The sequence below is a fragment of the Suncus etruscus genome, chromosome 6 (assembly GCF_024139225.1).
Source record: "Suncus etruscus isolate mSunEtr1 chromosome 6, mSunEtr1.pri.cur, whole genome shotgun sequence".
Taxonomy (NCBI): domain Eukaryota; kingdom Metazoa; phylum Chordata; class Mammalia; order Eulipotyphla; family Soricidae; genus Suncus; species Suncus etruscus.
The window spans coordinates 106,397,974-106,421,766 of NC_064853.1; the positions used below are offsets into that span (position 1 = coordinate 106,397,974).

At 36.9% G+C, this 23,793-nt stretch overlaps 1 protein-coding gene and 1 pseudogene across 1 annotated transcript in view; both read left to right on the top strand.

Annotated features, from left to right (window-relative positions):
• The window catches only part of ATP13A3 (ATPase 13A3), a 74,330-nt gene that overhangs the window by 27,125 nt on the left and 23,412 nt on the right, over nucleotides 1-23,793 (top strand). Inside the window, exons 7-20 of the mRNA XM_049775920.1 lie at nucleotides 879-948; nucleotides 2,877-3,011; nucleotides 3,449-3,521; nucleotides 4,901-5,032; nucleotides 6,545-6,724; nucleotides 6,846-7,003; nucleotides 8,922-9,110; nucleotides 12,493-12,554; nucleotides 14,792-14,942; nucleotides 18,909-19,025; nucleotides 20,124-20,141; nucleotides 20,230-20,383; nucleotides 20,479-20,599; nucleotides 23,375-23,499. Coding sequence (XP_049631877.1) covers nucleotides 879-948; nucleotides 2,877-3,011; nucleotides 3,449-3,521; nucleotides 4,901-5,032; nucleotides 6,545-6,724; nucleotides 6,846-7,003; nucleotides 8,922-9,110; nucleotides 12,493-12,554; nucleotides 14,792-14,942; nucleotides 18,909-19,025; nucleotides 20,124-20,141; nucleotides 20,230-20,383; nucleotides 20,479-20,599; nucleotides 23,375-23,499 — 1,685 coding nt within the window. The remainder of the gene's footprint in view (nucleotides 1-878; nucleotides 949-2,876; nucleotides 3,012-3,448; nucleotides 3,522-4,900; nucleotides 5,033-6,544; nucleotides 6,725-6,845; nucleotides 7,004-8,921; nucleotides 9,111-12,492; nucleotides 12,555-14,791; nucleotides 14,943-18,908; nucleotides 19,026-20,123; nucleotides 20,142-20,229; nucleotides 20,384-20,478; nucleotides 20,600-23,374; nucleotides 23,500-23,793) is intronic.
• On the top strand, nucleotides 19,799-19,971 carry LOC126012638 (uncharacterized; annotated as a pseudogene).

The window sequence follows — 23,793 nt, forward strand, 5'->3', positions numbered from 1 at the left end:
TATGGATGATAAAAGCATAATATTTTGAGGTACTTCAGCTAGTGCTCATGGATGTGGGCATCACGAGGACCATCTAGAGGTGCTCCGGGGATGGTGGGATACTGAGAGTTGAACCCTGAGCCTCTGCATGCTAGGAATGTGCTTTAGTCATCTAAAGTATCTTCTTTTTTCCTGGAAGTGTATCATTATAATACCAGAGATTTAAGTGGAAGTTCCTTTAAGTAGCTTTTCTTAAGCACTTGAAAAATACCTAGTGCACATTGTTTTAAAATAAACACTTTACTATAATGTTAGTTGAATATTATAGAACCACTCAAATTTACTTAGTCACATAAAATTAACTGCCCTTGAAAATTGTTGAGCTCCATTGTGTTAAAGGAGGGTGAAAAAACCTTTTGCTGACATTATTATTATTTTTTTTTTGGTTTTTGGGCCACACCCAGTGACGCTCAGGGGTTACTCCTGGCTATGCGCTCAGAAGTCGCTCCTGGCTTGGGGGACCATATGGGACACCGGGGGATCGAACCGCGGTCCATCCAAGGCTAGTGCAGGCAAGGCAGGCACCTTACCTCTAGCACCACCACCCGGCCCCTTGCTGACATTACTGACTAGTGGGAATGAAGGATATTTGACAAACACGATATAAGATAGACAAGTGATAGTATATAGATAAAATGACGACAGTATATTTGCTTAAAGTTCATTGCTTTGATTTAAAAGCAGTAGGTCTGTATTATAAGTGATACATATTTAAAAATTCAAATGTTAAAATTCTAAATCTAAAAGCACCATATGGTTAGAACCTAATTTAATGTAATGCTGGTCCAAAACGACTATTAATATATAATACAATACTTTTGTTGTATTTCCCATTATAGAAAATTGCTTTATGGAGTAAATGAAATTGCTGTCAAAGTGCCTTCTGTTTTTAAGCTTCTAATTAAGGAGGTAAGGCTTTGTAAAATTCTCAACATTTGCCAGTTTGCAAACAGCCATGATTTAAATGCCAAGATCTTGATTATCTGATCACTTTCTTGACTTGCTTCTTACTGTCTGGTAGTAGTGGTAACTCAACGAGAGAAATAATTGTGTTTTCTGTTTTTGGCTTTTGGGCCATACTTGGTGATGCTCAGGGATTACTCCTGGTTCTGTGGTCAGGAATTAATTCTGGCAGTGCTTCAGGAACCATATGGGATGTAGGGGATGGAACCTGGGTTGGCCATGTGCAAGGCAATTGCCCTACACTCTGTACTATCTCTCCAGCCCTGGGAAACATTTTTTCCTCAAGATTCTTTGAAGCATGTGCTAACTTTTGATTTTGTTAAACAGTTTTGCTTTTCTTGTTTAATGTATATTTTTAACTTTCAGGCAGTCACATATCTAAGTGTTGGATATGTTGGATATTAAGGCTGGATAAACTTGTCTTTTTTCCAATATTTTTGTTTGGATTTTGGGTTATACCCAGCAGTGCTTGGGGTTAATCCCCAGTTCACTGCTTGGGGGTTCGTAGTGTGCTTGGGGTACTGTGCAGTGCCAGAGACCTTAACCTGCGGTACCTGTATGCAAATCCTGCCTTCTAGCCAATTATGCTACCTCCTCAAAACTTTCCCTCCAATTTTTAAGACAGTTTGTCATACTACTATTTTCAGGTACTGTTTTGTAGTCAGTATACATGTACCAGAAGTTTGGTGTGCAAATATGAAATAATGATTGACATTGAAAAATGTATACTCTAGTTTGGGAAGAAAACCCAACATTAGTTATTGTAATTACTGTTCAGTTACAAGATAGAACATAAAATGAAGGATTGTGTGTATATGAAAAAAGAAAGTAAAACCATGCAAAGTAGTTTTCCTGATTTTGAATGAAGATTGAGTGATGACTATACTGGGTAAATACAATTTAGTAGACAGAATATGAGACAATTCTTTTCATTTCTTGAGTATCTATTTAATGTTATTTTAAAATAGCCAATTGTACTGACTGGGACTATATATTTGAGAGTGCTTTGAAAAGTGCAGAAGTCTCACTGAAGACATTTGGGGAGAATTAATGGAAAAGAAAGAATAGTGAAACTTAGGGTAATGCATTTAATTCTAGAATTTCTTAGATATTTCTTTCCCCTTTTTTGGCTTTTGGGTAATGCCTTGTGGTACTTGGGTTACGCCTGGCTCTGGCTTAGGACTCACTCCTGGCAATACATGGGAATATGGAATGCTGGGAATCCAACACAGGTTGGCCACATGCAAGGCAAATGCCCTCTCCATTGTGCTAGTGCTTTGGCCCCAGATATATTTTTTCTGTTTAGGTTTTATTTCTTAACATTTTTTTTTTTTTAGAGAAAGCAAACAGCATAACCAGTTCTCTCATCTGACTTTTGTTTGGACTTCATTGAACCTTAGATTTGTATTTTAAGTAAACATTGTTACATTTAGGTTTTTGTTTAATATGTTATTTCACAACCTTTTTCTGATAATGGTCCCCTTCCAGCCCCTGTCCTACTTACTTGTGGGTTTCTTGGTTTCATGCCAAGACATTCACTCCACCACCATATACCGTATACCCCCAGTGAAAAATCGTGCTTTAGTAGACCAGTCATTAGTGAAAATGAATATAATTTATTCGGAAAACAGAATCAAGAATAGCTGAATTCACACTACTTATTGCTGGATATTTGAGTTTTGTATCTGAATGGATTCATATTAAGCCATAGCCATTGTATTTAATGATTAAAAAGTACTGAGCTAACATCATGCTCTACTCTTTAGAGAAGAAGTACATATTTTCTTAAAATACAACTTTTGATTCTCCTGATAAAAATATAGAGAATCAGGTTATATTTCATTTAATTTGACTTAGTCTTTTCTTTTTTTAAGGTTCTCAACCCATTTTACATATTCCAGCTGTTCAGTGTTATACTGTGGTGTACTGATGAATACTACTATTATGCTCTTGCCATTGTAATTATGTCTATAGTATCAATTGTGACCTCCCTATATTCAATTAGAAAGGTAAGTTCAATTTATTATAGAATTATACTGTATTTAAAATGATAGTAAGGTGTGTAGGATAGTTACTATTACAGAGTAAATGCTCCTTTAGGTTATATGAATCTCTACTTTCTTCCTCCCTGCCTCCATGTATGAGGTAGGGGAGAAGACAAATGCTGTTTGGAGTGAGACTACCACTGATTGTTTTCTGTGGACTTTATGGTTGCTTATCACAGACACTGGAATACTGGAGTGTTGACTATTTTTTTCAGGATCTCGTCAACAGGCTTCTTATTTTGTCTTGAGCTAAAATACTGAATAATCCTTGAGTTTTCATTTAATCTTAGCATTTAGAATAGTTCAACTATACGATATTTACCTTACTGAATAGCATTCTTGCTTTTATTATAGTAGAGAATGGGTTTTATTAGCTAATGTTTATTTATTTTTCCATTCAGCAATATATTATGTTGCATGACATGGTAGCAGCCCACAGTACTGTGAGAGTTTCAGTTTGCCGATTAAATGAAGGTAAGTACTTGAAGTGATGCTTAGAAAGCTAAGCCCTTTTGGTTTCATAAGTGTTAAGCAACTCGTTATATACTAAATTGTGAAGCAAGCCCAGTGTATTTATCCATACATGTATTTTTTAGAAAATAGAAACATGTTTGGGTTTATACTCAGATTGTATTGAATTTGTCCATTTATGTAAAATTTTACTTTTCTACAGTTTACATAGGTATTGATGAGAGTAGGTTCTAGGGATATAGTAGTTACTAAGGACATAGGCCTTGCCATAATCAAATCTTCAGTTTAGCTGGAAAAGCAGATAAACATGAGCCATCCAGTGAGACAAATGCTGTGATGGAAAAATGCCAAAATACTTAGATACATCTTAGCTAGAGAGCTCTCTTATTGTATGTATGATGCAACTTCCATTAGGTATTTTTAAGTGGTTGAATTGACCAGGTTAGAGTTAGGCAGGAAGTTATTCTGATGGGGCTATCAGAGGGGTCATAGTGCCCAAGGACTTGGAGAGAAGTTGGTTATTATAATAACAACAAGACATTCTTTAGCAGACACTGCTAGTCGAAATAGTGTCAGGTCTTGTCAAGGAATTTGGACTCATTTCAAAAGACTTTGAGAAGTACTATATTCAGATGCTACCACAGCTTTATCATACTTTTCCTATGGACTGGCCACTGGCTGACAGTATCTGGCTTCCCTAAAGTTAATTTTTGTTAAAGCCCATCTATTTGATCACAAGGGATATGACATTATCTGTGTTCATTCAGTGTACTATCAAAGCAAACTGTCACACCTGACACAGTGCATCTTTAATAATAATAACTTGTTTTGTTGAAAATCTTAATCTATTACTCTTCTTTAATTTCATCATTATTATTATCTATTTTTGTGTTTGTGCTTAGGATGGTACCCAACAGTGCTTGAGGGGTTATTTCTGGTTACTCCTGTGCTCAGGAGTGACCCTGTCTCTGCTTGGGTGCTGGGAATTTGAACCAGGGTCATCTGCATGCAAAGCAAGTAGCTTACCTCCTATACTGTCTTTCTGGCACCAGTTAAAATTTTTTTGAACAAGATCAGTACTGGAGAGATGGCCCACTGACATACTTTGCATGCAAGAGATCTCGGTTCCATCCTTGGCACCACATGTTCTCCTAAGCACTGCCAAGCACACACCCCCAAGCACAGATCCTGGGATAGCCAGGGGTAGCTCTTGAATTTCTCCAGGTTTATCCCATTACCACCACTTCCCCATCTCTCATGCAAAATAATAAAATGTTGTATGATCAATTGATCCCTGGATAATTCTTTTGTTTTATATATATATATATATATATTCCAAATTAAAGAATATTATTCAGACCTTCTTTTTCTTTAACATCCAGAAACAGAAGAGATCTTTTCTACAGACCTTGTGCCAGGAGATATCATGGTGATTCCATTAAATGGGACAGTCATGCCTTGTGATGCAGTACTTATTAATGGTACTTGCATTGTAAATGAAAGCATGTTAACAGGTAAACTAAACCCAATAAGTAAAAACCAATGAGTCATTTATAATGCACTTGGATTACTTTTAGTTTAAGATGTCTCAAAATTAGCTATGCTATATGAATACTTTAGTCATGATTATCTTTAATGCAATATTATTTATTTTTTTATTCTGAGGGGAATAAGTCACACATTAGCCTTAGTATGAAATTACTCAGCAGGTGTTTATTAAATATCTTAATCTTGCTTCTGATCACTCTTGATGGAAAATACTGTGAAGTATGGGAAGAGGAGTAGGAGAAGAACAAGGCCTTTGCTCACAGGGTATAGTGTATTTGCTTTACTGTTTGATATTAAAAAGTGGGAATAAAGTTTTTATATTTTTTTAAGCTGTGATGAAGTACAGAAACAAGTTGCTTTGAGGAAGCTACAACATAAAGGCAGAACATTATATATTAGCATCACATGTAATTAAAAGAAAATTGTTACAGTCTTGGAGGTAGAGCAGTAGTACAATAGGTAGGCATTTGCCTTGTATATGGCCAACCCAGATTCCATCTGTGGTAACCTATGTAGTTCCTCCAGCACTGCCAGGAGTAATTCCTGAGTGCGGAATCAGGAGTAACTGCCCGGTGTGACTCAAAAAGCAAGGAAGATTTTTCTATGTAATGCATTTCCAGACTAAAGAGATTTGTTTTTAAATTCACTCTTACATTTAAATAATTCCCCAGCCCCCGCACTACTGCCATTTTGCTGACTTTCAAGTAAGAAGTCTGAATCCAACAAAGAATTAAGGTTTATTTATTTATTGAGTGGATGCAGGCCACACTTGGCGATGCTTCCGGGGTTACTCCTGGTTCTGTGCCAGAATTGCTCCTGGCGGGCTTGGGGGACCCTATGGGATGCCCGATATTGAATGTGGGTCAGTTCAAGGTCAGCCGTGTGCAAGGTAAATGCCCTACCGCTGTGCTTTCATTCCAGCCCCAAGAATTAAGATTTAATGTTAAAAACAATTTTGCTATTCTTATTGTTTGAGAGAGCATCCACACTATTCATTCTTTTTCTTTCCCTCATGACTCTTGCTTGAATCTGTGCTTATGTATATATGTGTAAGGGAGGTTAGTATTAAGTTTTTATATCTCTGTTGAAGATGTGCTTGAAGTTTTAGAGTGATTTACAGTTCACAATACATAAGAGAATAAATATCAGGACTCTGGCAATTACATGGTCTTATTTGAAATGTGACACCATCGTTTTCAAATTATTACCTCTGAGTCACAAGTCACTTTGAGCAACTCTTTTGCGAGGTGACTCTGATAACAACTACACTTCAGAAACATCTTTAGTAGATAATGTGGGAGACAGGAGTTGATATATTGGATTAGGAAGTTGGCAGACAAAAGCCTCATTTGATTGTTATTTATATTGAGAACTTATTTAATAACCACTCTGAATAGCAAGATCACATTTAGAGTGCTTAACAATTTAAGAACTGTGTTTGATGTTGATTTCTGTGCTTTACCTTACTTTTTTTTAAGGAGAAAGTGTTCCAGTGACAAAGACTAATTTGCCAAATCCTTCAGTGGACATCAAAGGAACAGGGGATGAATTATATAGTCCAGAAATACATAAACGGCACACTTTGTTTTGTGGGACTACTGTTATTCAGACTCGTTTCTACACTGGAGAGCTTGTCAAAGCCATTGTAGTTAGAACAGGTATAAAATTTTTAATCTCTTATGTCATGTATTGAAGTTGATTTCAACTGAATGTATGAAAAATTCTATTTATTGGTAAAGTTGTCATTTCCTTATAACATTAAAAAAAATTTTTTTAAAGGATTTAGTACTTCCAAAGGACAGCTTGTTCGTTCCATATTATATCCCAAACCAACAGATTTTAAACTCTACAGAGATGCCTACTTGTTTCTACTGTGTCTTGTGGCAGTGGCTGGAATTGGATTTATCTATACTATTATTAACAGCATTTTACATGAGGTATGTGTGTGGGACTTTATATGTGGTTTGATTCTTTTGGGGTGAATGAAAGAGAGGGAGCTCTCAAGCAATGTTCAGGGTCTCCTGGAAGCTTTATCAGTTGGACTGGTCAGTTTAATGCTAGGACTTCAGTAACACAGCAGTCGTCTCAGTTTGGGTTTAGCAGTGCTGTAGGCCGTCAGGGCTACCTGGTGGTGCTGTGGGAAATCAGATTCAGAGCTTTTACACATGAAATGAGGCTAGTGATATTGAATTGAATTTCAATTTAACTTTGAAAAGTCATGTACAGGGCTGGAGTGATAGTATAGCTAGTAGGGCATTTATTTGCTTTCCTTTTACATGTGGCCGACTCTGGTTTGATCCACAACATCCCATCTGGTTTCGTATGCTCACAAGGAGTAATTCCTGTGTATGGAATCATATGTAAGCAATGAGCATGGTTGGGAGTGACCCAAAAATAAGCGCAACAAAAGAAGTCCTGTATGGTAGTGATTTAGCTTATTGGTAAAGTGCTCACCTTGCATATGTGAAATTGGTTCTGATACCTGAAATTGGTTCTAATATTGCGAAAAAGCAAGACCAGTAGCCATTTTATTAGAAAATAAGGATATATCAAACATTTCCATCATGAAAAAGTTCTTTAAATGACATGGGTTTGGATGTCTTTTGTTTTGTTTTGTTTTGTTTCTGGGCTACATCAAGCTGTGTTGAGGGATCACTCCTGGCAGTACACCATATGTCATGCCAAGGATTAAATCCTGGTCAGATGTGTGTAATTTACTGCTGTACTATCTCTCTGATCCTCAATGTCTTACTTGCTTTCTTGTCATATAAAACAGAACAAAGGGTGACTGACCAAAAACTTTCATTTTCTCTGTTTGTTGTTTCAAGCCATTCCTTCTCTTTGTTGTTATTGTGTTTACTAGACTTTTTTTCTTTTTTTTTCTTTTTTCGTTGTTGTGGTACTGAGGATCACTAATGTCATTGACCAATGTGATCACACTCAGCCTGTAGCATTGAGTGGGGAGATAATCAAACTCATGTTTTCAAATCTGAAAGGCAGATACTCTTATGGTAAGAGTACCATCTAGCCTTCCCTGAATGCTCTTGTCTCTTAAGTGTGGGTTTTCTAGGACACTAAAATTACTTTTAATTATTTTTAGTTAATGTAAAGGTGCTTTTAAAAGATATGCCAAATCTCGCTTTCACACTCTCTCTCTTTTGCTCTAACTTAAGCCACTGTGAGATAGGACTAAAAGTTTCAGTCTCAGTGTTCCAATACCCATCCCTTCACCAGTGTTCATTTCATGCCACCAGTTTCCCCAGGTCTGTCTCTCTCTCTCTCTCTCTCTCTCTCTCTCTCTCTCTCTCTCTCTCTCTCTCTCTCTCTCTCTCTCTCTCCCTCCCTCCCTCCCTCCCTCCCTCCCTCCCTCCCTCCCTCCCTCCCACTTCCTTCCTCTCTCTCTCTTTCTCTTTCCTTCTTTCTCTCTTCTCTCCACTATTCACTCCACTCTCCATTCTCTTTCTCCCCTCTTCTGTTCTCTCTCATGATTAAACTTAATACCGCACATGCAAGGAGAATTTTCTATTCTGTTCTACATTCCTGGCTCTCACTTTTTTCTTTCCAATCCATTGGACACTGGCATGTGTGGTACTTGCAATATGAGTTAGTCTCTTAAATGATTGTTGGACTTTGAAATGTAGACTGTTTAGAGTATTTAAGTCAATGAGAATTTCCTTTAATAGTAGCTATCATTTCATACACTGGACAATTCTGGACAAGCACTGTATTTTGCAGACTAAAGGAGAAAATTTATGAATCTAGGAGATTTTACAGATTTTCACTAAAACAAGTATTTGCATTAGATCAGTAGTTATTTAATAGGGAACGTTTGACACTTTCTTCTCCTAATTGTAGGTAGAAGTTGGGTCAATAATTATTGAGTCTCTTGATATCATTACAATTACTGTGCCACCTGCTCTTCCTGCTGCAATGACCGCTGGTATTGTATATGCCCAAAGAAGACTGAAAAAAGTTGGTATTTTCTGCATAAGTCCTCAAAGGATAAACATCTGTGGACAGCTAAATCTTGTTTGCTTTGACAAGGTTGGTTCAGTTTCATGATCTTTCTTAAACATTACTTTGTTAACTTTAAATATTAAGGTTAATGCTTGCCATATTCTTTTTTTTGTTTTTTGTTTTTTGGGCTACACCCGGTGACGCTCAGGGGTTACTCCTGGCTATGCGCTCAGAAATCACTCCTGGCTTGGGGGACCATATGGGACGCCGGGGGATCGATCCACGATCCGTCCTAGGCTAGCGCAGGCAAGGCAGGCCTCTAGTGCCACTGCGCCGGCCCCACTTTTTTTTTTTTTTTTTTTTTGCTTGCCATATTCTTCCCTTTTTTCTTTTTTTTATTGTTTTTTTTTTTTTTTTCGGGCCACACCCGTTTGATGCTTAGGGGTTACTCCTGGCTAAGCACTCAGAAGTTGCCCCTGGTTTGGGGGGACCATATGGGATGCTGGGGGATCGAACCGTGGTCCTTCCTTGGCTAGCACTTGCAAGGCAGACACCTTACCTCTTGCGCCACCTCGCCGGCCCCTTTTTTTTCCCTTTTTTTTTTTTTTTGCTTGCCATATTCTTTATCAATTAATTTACACTTTATTCTTTAAAGTCCCACTTTTCAGCTTAATATAGGTATCATTTCTAATACTTTGACTATTGCTTATTTGTATAAGCCTACAATTTATATTCAGAATTGTACCTTGCAGTAGTGGGAAGGATTATTGTATCTTTCAAATTTCTGTTATGTTTCCATTCAGACATATTGATTGGGCCTTATTGCTAAATAAGTTAGGTTTAAGTGTTTATATCCATACTAAATATGTCTCAAAAGGATGAAGCGCATTGATTTTATGATTTTGTGGGCAAATATTAATTTTGTACCTCTGAAATATACCTTGCTCTTACAAAAGGTTTTTATTTTCTCAGCTCAAATTAGGTGTCCTAATGTTTTATTTTAAGAACTTAACCTTTACCCAAAATTATTCCATCAAACTTACAGATAACTGACATAAGGATATGGTTTTGGGGGCCTGGAGAGTCCACTGGGTAGAATACTTGCTTTCCACATGCTGTCCCTAGACACAGTACCCAGTATTCCATATGGTCAGTCCTCTTAACCCTTCCTGCAGTAATCTTTGTGCTCAGAACCAGGAGTAAGCCCTGAGCATCATTGGGTGTATTCCCCCCCCCCCAAATAAAACAAAATAACTTTTTTGTGCATTTTCATTATTAAAGGAAAAATATGAAACATAATTCTGATTATATTTTATACATACCTGTTCAGAAATCTTCATTTGACTCTGAAAAAACATTTAATGTTTTTATACAAATGTAAAAATAAAGAAAATAGATAAAGTAGGCTGGATTTATTCATTATCTAGCTTTAACAGCTATGACTTTGTCATTCTGTGTGGGTAGAAAGGGCACCAGTACCCTTCATTCCCCCCGCAAAAGTCTGGAATCATACACAGTGGTGCTGTTAGAATCACCTTGTCACCATATGATCATACCAGGGATTAATGTCTTGAATATGTGGCCTCATACTTGCATGGACTCTTGAAGCTACTGAGTCATCTTTCTTTTGGGATTGGAAACAGTTGTCCAGATGTCCAAGGCGCATTAGTGACATTGGTCTTTGAACTCAAGGCTTCTTGCTTATAAGGCAAGCCCTTTAAGCTATTAAGAGCCATCTTCTGGATTTCTATCCTCTTGTTTCGAAAGTAGTGGCATTAGATGAACTATTTTATCCATACACTTCAGTATAGGTCTCTAGATGTTTATATTTTTCCTTTTAATTTTTTATATTGAATCACTGTGAATTACAAAGTTAAAATGTATTTGTGAGATTGAGTTTCAGCATTCACTATTCCAATACCAGTCCCTTCACCAGTGTCCATTGTCTCCTGTTTCCCTCCTGTTTTTCTTCCATGACTGTTCTAGTGTTTCCTTCCCTAACTTAACTCCCGACACCAGTTGTAAGCTTCTACTGAAGACCAGTTCTTCTGTTCTTTGTTTTTATTGCTTTAGAGCAGGGATTTTCAAACTACGGCCCATGGGCCACATATTGTATTTATTCCCATTTTGTTTCTTCACTTCTAAATAAGATATATGCAGTGTGCATAGAAATTTGTTCATAATTTTTGTTTTTACTATGATCTGGCCCTCCAACAGTTTGAAGGACAGTGAACTGGCCCCCTGTTTAAAAAGTTTGAGGACCCCTGCTTTAGAGCATTGATATTCACCCAGGAAGTTTCTTTCTATATGACATAGAAGGGAGATAATTTCAAATGTTCCTGTTCTTCTAATTTCACTCAATTTGATACGTGGCCAATTCCTAGATGTCTCTTCTTTTTGGGCCTAATGACTTGATACTCACAACTTGTATTGCTCAGGGAACTGTGTGGTTCTGGGTTCAAACCTAGGGCACTTGCATGCAAAGCATACCTTCAGACCATTGAACTGTCTTACAAATTCTTAGAAGATGTTTTGTTTTATTTTAAATTTGTCACTGCTCAGTATTCTAAAAAAAGTAAGTTTTTATAAAGGAAAGTGATGGGGGAATGGGTCAGGGCTTTGGTTATACTAGTGGTATGAAAGAGTCATATAGTTATGCATCCAAAGAACAGATTCAACAACACTGAAAACATGAGATCTAAGCTGTAACCACCCAAGTTTGTAATATGCCTCCCTGGTGACAGGCAGGGAGGGCATGGGGGAATGATGGAGCATGGCAGCACTGGTGCTGAAGTTGACACTGGTGGTAGAATTGCTGTTGAAATAGCATATGCCTGGGACTCAGTTACCGATATTTGTAAACCACCATTCTTCAATTAAAAAAAACAAGTTCTTTAGATTTAGAATTATCTAATATCTAGTTCATAGTCATATTTTTCTGCCTTTTTCAAAATGTCTCTTAATCTCACATTGATTTCTTGGGTCAAAATTCATATAAGGATATATTAATTACAATTTATCATAGTTGATTTTATTCACCTTTTCCCTCAGGTTTTTTTTTTTATTGAATATGCTGGTAATTATGTCCTGAATTTAGATGATCTCTTCTGATAACATTTAATTCCTTCTCCCCATAATGCTCCCTATTCTCTAATTTCTCCCTCCTATATAGACATTTTTTATTGGTTAATAAGTAAGTTGACCGGGTATATTGTTTAGTTGCTTAATAATATAAGTATGGTATGCCTGCAGTTCTATACATGTGCTCCCTTCCAGCCTTAAAGGGAGCCATACAATAAAGAATGTCCTGAGTCACCTTTCTGTCTTTGAAGTCATTTGTCATATCCAGAAATGTTTTTGATTTTCTACAGCTATATCATTTTTTAGTGTGTTTGTAACATAGCTTTTCATGATTTTTATCATGCAAGGCATTTATGTATGCTTACATGTGGTTTGTTTTTTTTCTTAGACTGGAACTCTTACGGAAGATGGTTTAGATCTTTGGGGGATCCAACGAGTGGAAAATACACGGTAAATGTTAGCATGACTTCATCAATTGGATATTGGTTAATTATTAATAAATGTAAATATGAAATTATCAAACGGTGACAACTGAGTTTCCTAGCAAAATGTTAAACAGTTGACATTGTTCAAGTCATTTTTAAAAAGATCTAAAAATAGGGGCTGGAGCAGTGGCATAGCGGTAGGGCATTTGCCTTGCACAAGACTGACCTAGGATAGACCTTGGTTTGATCCCCCAGCATCACATATGATCCCCCAAGCCAGGAGCAATCTGAGCACAGAGCCAGGAGTAACTCCTTAGTGTAACCGGATGTGGTCCAAAATAAACAAAGAACAAAACAAAAAAATCTTACAGATTTACTGAAGTATCTCTTTCCCTATTCACACTAACATTCTGTGTATGTTCTTTTTTTTTTTTTTTTAAAGTTACACATCAGGGGCTAGAGCAGTAATTAATAGTACAGCAGGTAGGGCACTCTCCTTACGTGTGGCCGATTTGAATTTGATCCCTGCCATCCCATATGGTCTCCTGAGTCTGCCAGGAGCAATTTCTGTATGCAGAGTCAGGAGTAACCCCGGAGCGCCTCTGATGTAGCCCAAAAATAAATTAAAAAAAAAATTACACATCTCTAAGTAAGCTCCATCTTATACATAACTTGTGTACATACGGTATTTGCTGCTTTCTGGCCTCACTTGTTAGTGCTCTGGTGTTAGCTCCCAATGATGCTCTAGGGATTGAATCAGGCCTCCCACATACAAAAGGGGGGGGAGGTATTCAACTTACTGTTTGGATCATGCCTTGGGGTGCTCAGGGGCTTCTCTTAGCTCAGTGCTTTTGGTTGGGGTCACTCCACACTCTGCTTAGTTGCTGAGAATCAAATATATGCGAAGCATATATTGAAGCCTACTTAGTCATTTTCCATCTGTGCCATTAACATTATTGTTTTGAAATTTTATGTTGCTATAGATCTTATTCATTCATTCATTCATTCATTCATTCATTCATTCATTCATTTATTTATTTAGGTTTTTGGGTCACACCCAGCATCACTCAGGGATTACTCCTGGCTCTACACTCAGAAATCATTCCTGGCAGGCTCGGGGGACCATATGGGATGCCGGGATTCAAACCACCATCCTTCAGCATGCAGGGCAAACACCCTACCTCTATCCTATCTCTCCGGCCCCAGATGTAATTTATTAATCTTATTTATTAACAACTAAACCACAGTATTTAGTTTTCTGTTAAGGAGTGGTTCTCCATATTCTTAGTTGCATTTCCATAAATAATGCTACAATGGAGGGTTTTTAATTTTTTTTTTTTTTTTTTTTGAGGGGAGGCACACTTATGGTACTCAGGGCTCTTTTTGGCTCTGTCCTCAGGGATTAATCCTAGCGGGGTATCAGGTTGAACCCACATTGGTCATTGTACTCTCTCTGGCCCTTACAATCCTTACCCCCTTTTTTTCTGCTGTGCCAGGGATTAAACCCATGACCTTCCCACATCACTTGCCATTTTCGTTTTGCAGCTTGAAATTCTCACACAGAGCTCTCCAAGTATAAATAAAAATAAAAAACTAATATATATAAATTGTGATGCTGTTAACTCATACTCAGTGGATAAGAGATCCTGTTGCTTCACAATCTTGTCAAATTTGGTATTTTTTAGACTTTTCATTTTTTGCCAGATGAATGGGCATGAAATAGCATTTTATTGTGGCTTTATTTATATTTTCCTCATTTATAAAGCTGAACATATTTTTCCCATTATATGGAAAGAGGGCCATTTTTAAACTTTTTCTAAACTAAATGTTTATTTGGTCAGTTTATATCTTGATAATTCTCTTGTGGTAAGTCTTTTTTTTTTTGTTGTTGTTGTTTTTTTTGTTTTTTGTTTTTGGGTCATACCTGACAGTGCTCAGAGCCTACCCCGGCACTATGCTCAGAAATTGCCCCCAGCAGGTTTGGGGGACCATATGGGACGATGGGGTTCGAACCACCGTCCTTCTGTATGTAATGCAAACACCTTACTGCTGTGCTGTCTCTCTCTGCTCTCCCGCCCATTTTTTTGAGCCACACCCAGATGCTCTGCTTTTACTCCTGGCTTTATGTTCAGCTGTGCTAGGTCCATTTGGAATATCTGAACCCAGATATCTGCCATGTGCAAGGCAAGTGCCCTTCTGAATATAGGTGTGCATATATATTTTTAAATTAATGTCTTTGTTTTCTTGTGTTTGTTTATTTAGCTTTCTTTTGCCTGAGGAAAATGTATGCAATGAAATGCTGGTAAAGTCCCAGTTTGTTGCTTGTATGGCTACTTGTCATTCACTCACAAAAATTGAAGGAATTCTGTCTGGTGATCCACTTGATTTGAAAATGTTTGAAGCTATTGGATGGGTAAGTTCGGTATTTTAAAGAACAGATAATTTGAAGAAAATATGCTGAAAATTACCTTGTAGAAGTATCGTCCCTGCTAGTAGTTTTAGTAAGTATCCTATGTCACTAGTTATGTCATTTCTAAAGATAATTCACTGGAGAATATTCATACGTGTTTAAAAATTAAACTACCGTATTATCCGGTATATTAGACGACTTTTTAACCCATGAAAAACTCCTTAAAAGTCTGGGGTCGTCTTATATGCCGGTATATGACATGCTGAAACTTACTCCACCTTCAGGGACAAGTGATTCACCCCCCTCTTATCGAGGCATCCCATCCAGCTGCCAGGTGTCATCACTCAGTTCTCTGCTTGTCCTGATTAATTTCAGGGCACACAGAGGATCTGAGTTACTGAGCGCTGCATCCCATTCAGCTGCCAGGTGTTATCGCTGGTATGTGGCTTTCCAGTTCTCAGTCCTCTGCTTGTCCTGATTCATCTTTCAGGACACACAGAGGAGCTGAGTTACTGAGCACGGCATCTCATCCAGCCACCAGTATGCGGTTTTCCGGTGTTCAGTCCTCTGTTCAGCTTTTATGGGACATACGAAGGAGGCGCTCTGTCTCCCTCTAGCTGTCCTATTATTCACTACTCCAGCCAGGTGTTCTTAGAGGAGCCCCTCTCCCTGCTGTCAATGTAGATCACAATTAAAGAATCACAGTCACTACAAATGACACATGTAAAATGATTGTTGGCACTCCAAAGTCTAGCTTTATTAAACATATACTGTTAACCTTTGAGAGTTCTACTTTTCTCTTACGTTTTATAATTTCTATTTCGTGTGCATTAAAAGAGAAGTAGTCTTATATGGCGAATATAGCCTAAACCCTATATTTTAACAGGAAAAGTAGGGGGTCATCTTATACGCTGGAAAATGCGGTACTAAAATAAAATTCAAGTGACTGACCTTTACTGGAAGATGGCTTTCTCATGATTCACTCTCCTGTTTGAGTTTCTAAGAAGAATCAATCACCAGAAACTTGGTGGTATCTTGTACCATTGTCATTTACATGGTCTTCAAAAGCTCTGGGTAAAAAAGTGTCCAGTAGTTATGTATCTTTAATGTTCTTCTGAACCCATTGTCTACTTCCTGTGCATATAAAACTTAAAAAAAAAAATCATTGTTTTTTGTTTTGCCATTGATGGTTCTAGTTTTTAAGTGCTTCTTTTTATACTCTCATTGTTACTGTATCACATTTATTTTATATGTGGTATGTAAAAAGAATTTGTAACTATATTGCATTTTTTTTTTATGTGTGGTATGTAAAAAATTTGTTTTTGAAGAGTTTCTTTTGTCTTCTGCATTTTCCTTGGATCAGGTTGTCTGTCTTTCACCACCCTGCCTTCCTATGCTTAAGACTTCAAATTATATTTGGTTTTCATTATATAACTTGATGGTAATTTCAGATATAAGAAGGTCTGATAACGATAATCCCGATTTGCTACAGGAAGGTTTTCTTGATTTGAGGGGGCGTTACTACTGTTCTTGGGAGGTAGCTTCCAGTGGTGCTTGGGGGGGCACCACTGGGTTTCAGGGATTGAAATTGGGTCTCCAACACAACATGTACTCCAGCTGATTGGACTATTTCTCCTAGTTTTACAAAAGGGGCATATAGATAATACATGCACATACATAATTTTTGATACATTTCATCTTTTCTAAATGTATGTTAGTCTGTTTTCTTGAAGAGTCTTACCTGAATAGGAAGGTTGGTAAGATAAGAGGGAGCTTGTTTGTTGGGCAGATGGAGGTCTCATAGAAAGAACTCTTTTAGGTTTAGAGGGGTAGTACAAGCGGCATTTATGTTACATTCTGCCCCACTTCCACAGTGCTTGCAAACGCAAAGCTTTCTTTTGGAATGCTAACTCATATTTGCTGCCCTTCCTCTCAGATTAGCATTTTGTCCTGGGTGATTCTGATTTATTTTTTTGCTCAATTCATCTATTGTGGCTGATGAGAAATATCCTTACATCTTTGTATGTCCTTTAGTATTTATTGTTGTTTCCATAAACGCTATAAATCTATTGATATGTTTCAGTTTACCTTTACTGTATGTTGTGATCCCTTTCTGCTTGCTATTTACTTTTATAGGTTTATCACTAGTATTTTATTAATGGTTTGAAAGGGGAAAGAGATGATGCACTTCCATCTTTTGAAAGTCCACACTAAACACTCATTAACTATAATTTCACAAAGGGTATCCACCTTACTAAGGAACAAAGCAAAATAGGATTTATTTGTTTAGCTTTGATATTATCTAAAGCTTTTTGCTAACTGAATATATTTTAACAGATTAATATTCTTTGTGTGGAGTCTGAAAAAATAGGTGAATTGTTAAAATTGCATTGTTGGAATTGTATTGATGGAATGTTTTCACGTAACTGGTTTCGTCTGCTATTTGATGAGATTGATCTAAGGTAGATAGATCCCAGTTTTAGAGAAAATACAGTGCATTTTAGTTTTCTAACATTGTCTAATTATACATAGTTCCTTCTTCCATTATTTTCCCATTGACTAGTTCTTTAGTTACAGAATCAAATTAATTTTAATTATTGTGTCACATTTAGGTATCCAAGGCAAACTTGTTTGAACTTATTTTTCCCCCAAAATGTTTTTTTTTTTTTAAATCAGTTATTCTTTTCCCCCCTTCCTTTTGTGCTTATTAGTGCAGTGACTGGGGGATGCATGCATGCCTAGGTCTGGTCTTGCACAGATTTAGCTGTGGTTTTCTCCAAGATCAGGCTGCAGTGCTTGTACAGTTAGTGTGGTGTTCACCAAGGTTTGATCCCTTTACTTAGTGGGCCTTGCACTCTTAATTGAGACATGTTAAGGTTGTGAGGTAGATCACTGTGGTACTTAAACTTGCCAGGGGTCACACTTTATAACTAGGGGTTTTTATATTGTTTTCATTGCGCTGGTTAGGCTTTGCCTCCTGTTTTTTTTTTTTTTTTTTAGTCACACCAGCCAGTGCTCAGGCTGACTCCTGACTCTGCACTCTGGGAACTATATGGCACAATGGGGAACAAATAGGAATCAGTCATTTGCAAGGCAAGTGCCCTCCATGCTGTGCTGATGGTCCAGCCCTCGGGTGCTCTTCTTTAAATGGTGCTGAAAGCACCTGGCTGTGGTGTGGTAATAGTAAAGTTGATTGGATCAATATTGGTGCACATGGGACATGGGATTTGAATTTGTGGTGATGCAGTTGAAAGGCGGGTGCTTTAAGATCCTATGCTATTTCTTTGGACTCCCAAAAAGTGTTTTAAGAATAAAATTTAAAAACTGAGGTAGTGGTATTTAATTAAAAGTGTTAAGACTGAAACATTTAACTTCGATCTTTTCACTTCTATATGATCTTTATATTATAATATATATATATATATAATATATATATATTCTGCTGATTCTGCCTGAGCTGTTTACTTGAAGAATTCTCCCCTGTTGGGATTGGAGTACTGTATATAGGACTCTTGCCTTTCATATATCCAACCAGGTTCAATCCCTGGTATCTTCTTGTTTTCTGAGTATTACAAGGAGTAATTTCTGAGTGCATATCCAGGATTAACCCCTGAGCAATGCCAGGTAGGACTCCAAAACTTGGGGTAGTGGTGGAAGAAATGGAGGGAGAAGGGAAGAGAGAGGAGAGAGAAGACCCCTCCCCTGTTGGTACATAGGAATCTTTGGATGGCTGAGTGAAACTGTTTGGAACTCTTAAAAACTTTCTGGGGTCTAGGGATAAAGTAGGAGGGGCTATATAGTCCCTTAACTCTGGACTTTCCTCGATTTTGTTTTATGTATTTAAGTACTTTAATGACCAGTGTTCATTAGTTTTTTTGGACATTGATTTTTCACTTTACTGAAAATAGCTATAATTTATTTAAACTAGAACTATTGAAATTTATAAAACATTCAGTATTTTTATTCCAGATTCTTGAAGAAGCAACCGAAGAGGAAACCACACTTCATAATCGGATTATGCCTACTGTAGTTCGACCTCCAAAACAACTGCTTCCTGAATCTGCCCCTACAGAAAACCATGAAATGGTGGGAAATCATTTTAAACTTAATAATACTATTACTTTCATTTAATCCATGGTTTGAAATTTAGCTAAAAGATGAAATCACATGTCTTTTACTTTACTCTTCAGTTGTATTTTATTGCACTTATTAGAAATTCTAACTGGTGGGCCAGAGCGATAACACAGCAGGTATAGGGCATTTGCTTTGCATGTAGCCAACCCTGGACCAACCCAGGTTCAATCCCTGGCATCCCACATGGTCCCTAGAGCCTGCAAGGAGTGATTTCTGAGCACAGAGCCAAGAGTAACCCCTGAGCACCGCCAGGTGTGAAAAGGAAACAAAAGAAATTCTGACTGGTGTGTTGTTGTAGGCATTGTTTAAAAGCATAACCCTTGCTTTGTTTATAGAGAAGTTTAATTGACTTGTGATTTAAAAAAAAAAATGGAAGGTAGTCTTTCTTCTAAATTTTATCATTCAAAAAATTCATAATATGTGAAATACTTCAGAGAGTTCTTTCATTTATCACTTAATATGCTAATAGTTCTAGGATAGAAGGATATATAATATATATACATATATATATATATATTTTTTTTTTTTTGGGTTTTTGGCTCACACCTGGCAGTGCTCAGGAGTTACTCCCGGCTCCATGCTCAGAAATCACTCCTGGCAGGCTCGGGGGACAATGGGATACTGGGATTTGAATCACCATCCCTCTGCATGCAAGGCAAACGCTCTACCTCCATGCTATCTCTGGCCCCATAGGATAGAAGGATATTTAAAAATTATTGAAAATAATACTTATCTGGCAGGGGAGATACCATGATCATAAAGGTGGTTTCCCCAGGGCGAGGCTTATCCATTGCACTCCGGATGTGCTGACCCCTGCGATTTTCCCAAATGTGGGAAACTCGACTGCATAATTTGTGGTAGTGGGGGAAATTTTAAAATGAAAAAAAAATTATTCAATAATGTATTTTTTGAAAATTATGAGATTAGAAAGATCTTAAAATGTAACTTCAAAGTTTTGTCATTTCAAGTAACATTTTGTAGTCATAAAATCTTTAATATGAATATCTAAGTGGATTTTAATCTGTACTTTACTTTTTGTTTTGTTTTTAGGAGCTGTTTGAACTTCCGGTGAGTGAAGAATGATTTTTTTGGTTAACTAATACGTATATTTGTTTTAATTCTTAAATAATACTTTTTATCTTTTGAAATTATATAGGCTATTTATGAGATAGGAATTGTTCGCCAGTTTCCATTTTCTTCTGCTTTGCAACGTATGAGTGTGGTTGCAAGGGTGCTAGGGGATAAGAAAATGGATGCATACATGAAAGGAGCTCCTGAGGTTGTTGCCAGTCTGTGTAAACCTGAAACAGGTGAGGAAACAGCTAGATTTGGGGTACACTAATGGTGTGTATAGACTTGCATTAGCAGTTCCAATAGTGATTTTACTTTTTTTCTTTTTGAAAAGTTCCTGTTGATTTTGAAAAAGTTTTAGAAGATTACACCAAACAGGGCTTCCGTGTGATTGCTCTTGCACACAGAAAATTGGAGTCAAAACTGACATGGCATAAAGTACAGAATATTAGCAGGTAAGGTTGATTGACTAATAACTAGTCTGCAGTTTTTTCAATAATGTGTCATTTTTAGATTTGTGTAAGTTTACCTTGTATGTCGTTGTACAGTTACTTATCAAATCTGTGCAACATTTATAATGCATGTTGTTTTAGACGATTAGATAAAAGAACAGCTCTTAGGGACTGTATTTAATTCAGTTGTTAAATATTACCTGTTCACTATGTAAGATATGCCAGCTGTGTTCTAGGAATGCAGTTTTGGTTCAGTGGACATACTTGGTTACTTTGTTTGCTGGAGGTGTCACACATTATTTGTTTTTGTTTTTTTTTGGGGGGGGGCCCACACCCGGCAGTGCTCAGGGGTGACTCCTGGCTGTCTGCTCAGAAATAGCTCCTGGCAGGCACTGGGGACCATATGGGACACTGGGATTCGAACCAACCACCTTTGGTCCTGGATCGGCTGCTTGCAAGGCAAACGCTGCTGTGCTATCTCTCCGGGCCCACATTATTTGTAATGTTTAAAAATGCATGGTTGTATGCATTGGATAGTCCACACTTTCTTGTGATACTGGGATCACAAAGGACAGCACCACCAGGATTGCCCTTGGCATAAGAGGTGGCACCTGGGAAACCTGTAGGTGCTTTACCACTGAGGCATCCCTGGATCCTCTCAAATAGCCATCTGTTCCCCACCTGCCTCCTCTGCTATTGTATTTAATTCAGATTCTTGTGTCTTGTCTTCTGTATGTGATCTCTGTTCCTCCAAAGAGAGCTGTGCAGCATTTAGTTCTGAATAGATTCCAGATTAAAGTTTTTATAAAAATGCCCCATAACCTACTGAAGGAGTTCACAACTGTTTATGTATATAATGTAATGGGGAAATGATAAAAACACACAAGTTAACAGCTAAGTACTTGAAAAGGACCCTCTATTTCCTTGGGAACTGAAATAAAATTGAGACATTAATTCTAAGTTTGGCGAAATTGAAAAAATCGATTTACCAGGCTTTAGGCTTTTAACAACATACTTCTGCGCACTATTAGAAATTTGTAAAGACCATGCTTAGTACCCATCACAGTTTAAATTTGCTTATACAGTTTAACTCACCCAAGCATAGGAATTCACCCTAACACATTATGTCTATATGTTCAAAGTTCAAAGGGACACAAAGTCCAGGTTTACATATTGAAAACAACATAACATAGGTTTATGGGTAAATATACTACTGATTAAATCATTGGCTACTATCTTTGTTAATTATTACAGACAATTAAACAAAAAGACTGGCCTTGTTTTTAGTTTGCTTGTGTTTCTCTAAGTGTGATAAAATAGGGAATTGGTTAGAAAAGTAAAAGGTAAGCTACATTAGGAGGCCTTATTAAACCATTATTTGAGAGATATTCTTTAAGCATGAACTACAAAACAAAAAACTGATAAATCAAATGATATGATGCTTCTGCACCATAGAAGTAAATTAGGATATGCTAATTCTTACTTAAAGGGCAGTCTTTCTCCAGAGATTCATCATTTGCCACTCCCCTCCCTTAATGACTCATACTACTTTTGTTGTTTTTTGGGGCGATGCTCTGCAATATTAAGTGCTCATTATTGGTTCTACACTCAAGGATCCTCCTGGATGTACTTAGGGGAACAGATGTGGCTCTTAGAATTGAATGAGGGTCAGCCACAAGCAAAGCAAGTGCCTTAACCTCTGTACTATCTATGGTTCAAAGACTTGATTCTTGAATATTCAGACATCCTTCCTTGCCCTAGTATTGACGTCTTTCTGTGCTGGCCCTGGCTTATAAGCTTAGTTTCTCTCTTTTCTAACTATCCTTCAACCTAAACCTTCTCTCTGTTTCCATTCTACTTGGTAGAACAGGTTTTTTGACATTTCTCTTAAGAGTTTGAATCCTTATTCTTGAGTTGAATATTGCTCATCAGAAGATAAGATTTCCAGGACATAACTATTTCAGAGTGTTAGGAAACTAGTTGCATTCTGTTATCATCTGCAGTATTATTTGTATTGACTGTTTAGATCTTTACTATCCATCACTATAAATTAATTTTCAGAGACATTTAGATTTATAGTTACTACAGGTACTTTTGTTGATGATATTTTTGATATAGAAAAAGTTCTTGGTTATTCCAACTCTGAGATTCTGATCTTTGACCCTAGATTTCCTTTCTTGTGGGGGAGGTGGAGCAGGGACATTTTGTGACACTTTTTTTTTAAGATTGTTAAAAAGAATGCTGCTTTCATCGAAGAGATGGTCTTCGAATTGTGCTAATGTGTATATTATTGCATCTATCTGCATGTCTGCTTTCTCACAGGAGCATCAAAAGTCTAATATGCCTTTTCATCTCTCACTACCCAATTACTAGTTTATTACTTGGTGTGTAGTATATATTCAACTAGTTGAAGGAATAGCTCCCTTCCTCAATATTTGAAATGTTATATGGGGTCAGTGAAAAATAATTTGCTTGTTTTGGGGGGAATAGGGTTCAAAAAGAATATTCCTCAATACTAGCAGTGCTTAGTGCTTTACAAAGACCAGATTTGCAAATGATCCTTATATTCCTATGTATCAGTTGAGTAAAATTCACTTCCAAATATTATCTTGGGAATTAATTTTCCACACAAAAATTTTTGAGCTATGGAAATTATAAACTTATACATTGATAATTTAGTCAGCATATAGTATCTTATTATTTATAGCTTTTAATTGCTTTGTCACTATGTAGCATTCTTTGTGACTAAATTTTTGTTAAAAATTTTTTTTTCTGCAGAGATACCATTGAAAATAATATGGATTTTATGGGATTAATTATAATGCAGAACAAATTAAAGCAAGAAACCCCTGCAGTACTTGAAGATTTGCATAAAGCCAACATTCGTACTGTCATGGTCACAGGTTAGACTTTTTAAAAGAATAAAGAAAAAAAATTGAATATTAGTTCACATTGTATAATATTAAGGGATGATCAGTTAGTTATTAAATAAGGATGCGACTTAGTGACTTCATCCTAGATTGCCCTTTTTTTCTTAGAATATTTTCCCAAGTTATTTGGCCTAGCAAATTTTATTTATGAAATTATAATAAAACAGCATAAGGTATACTATAAAAAATTTAAATTAATAGTTTAATATTTATGTGACAACTATTATATACCATACCTTTTGTAGATTTGCTTTCTCAACTAGAATA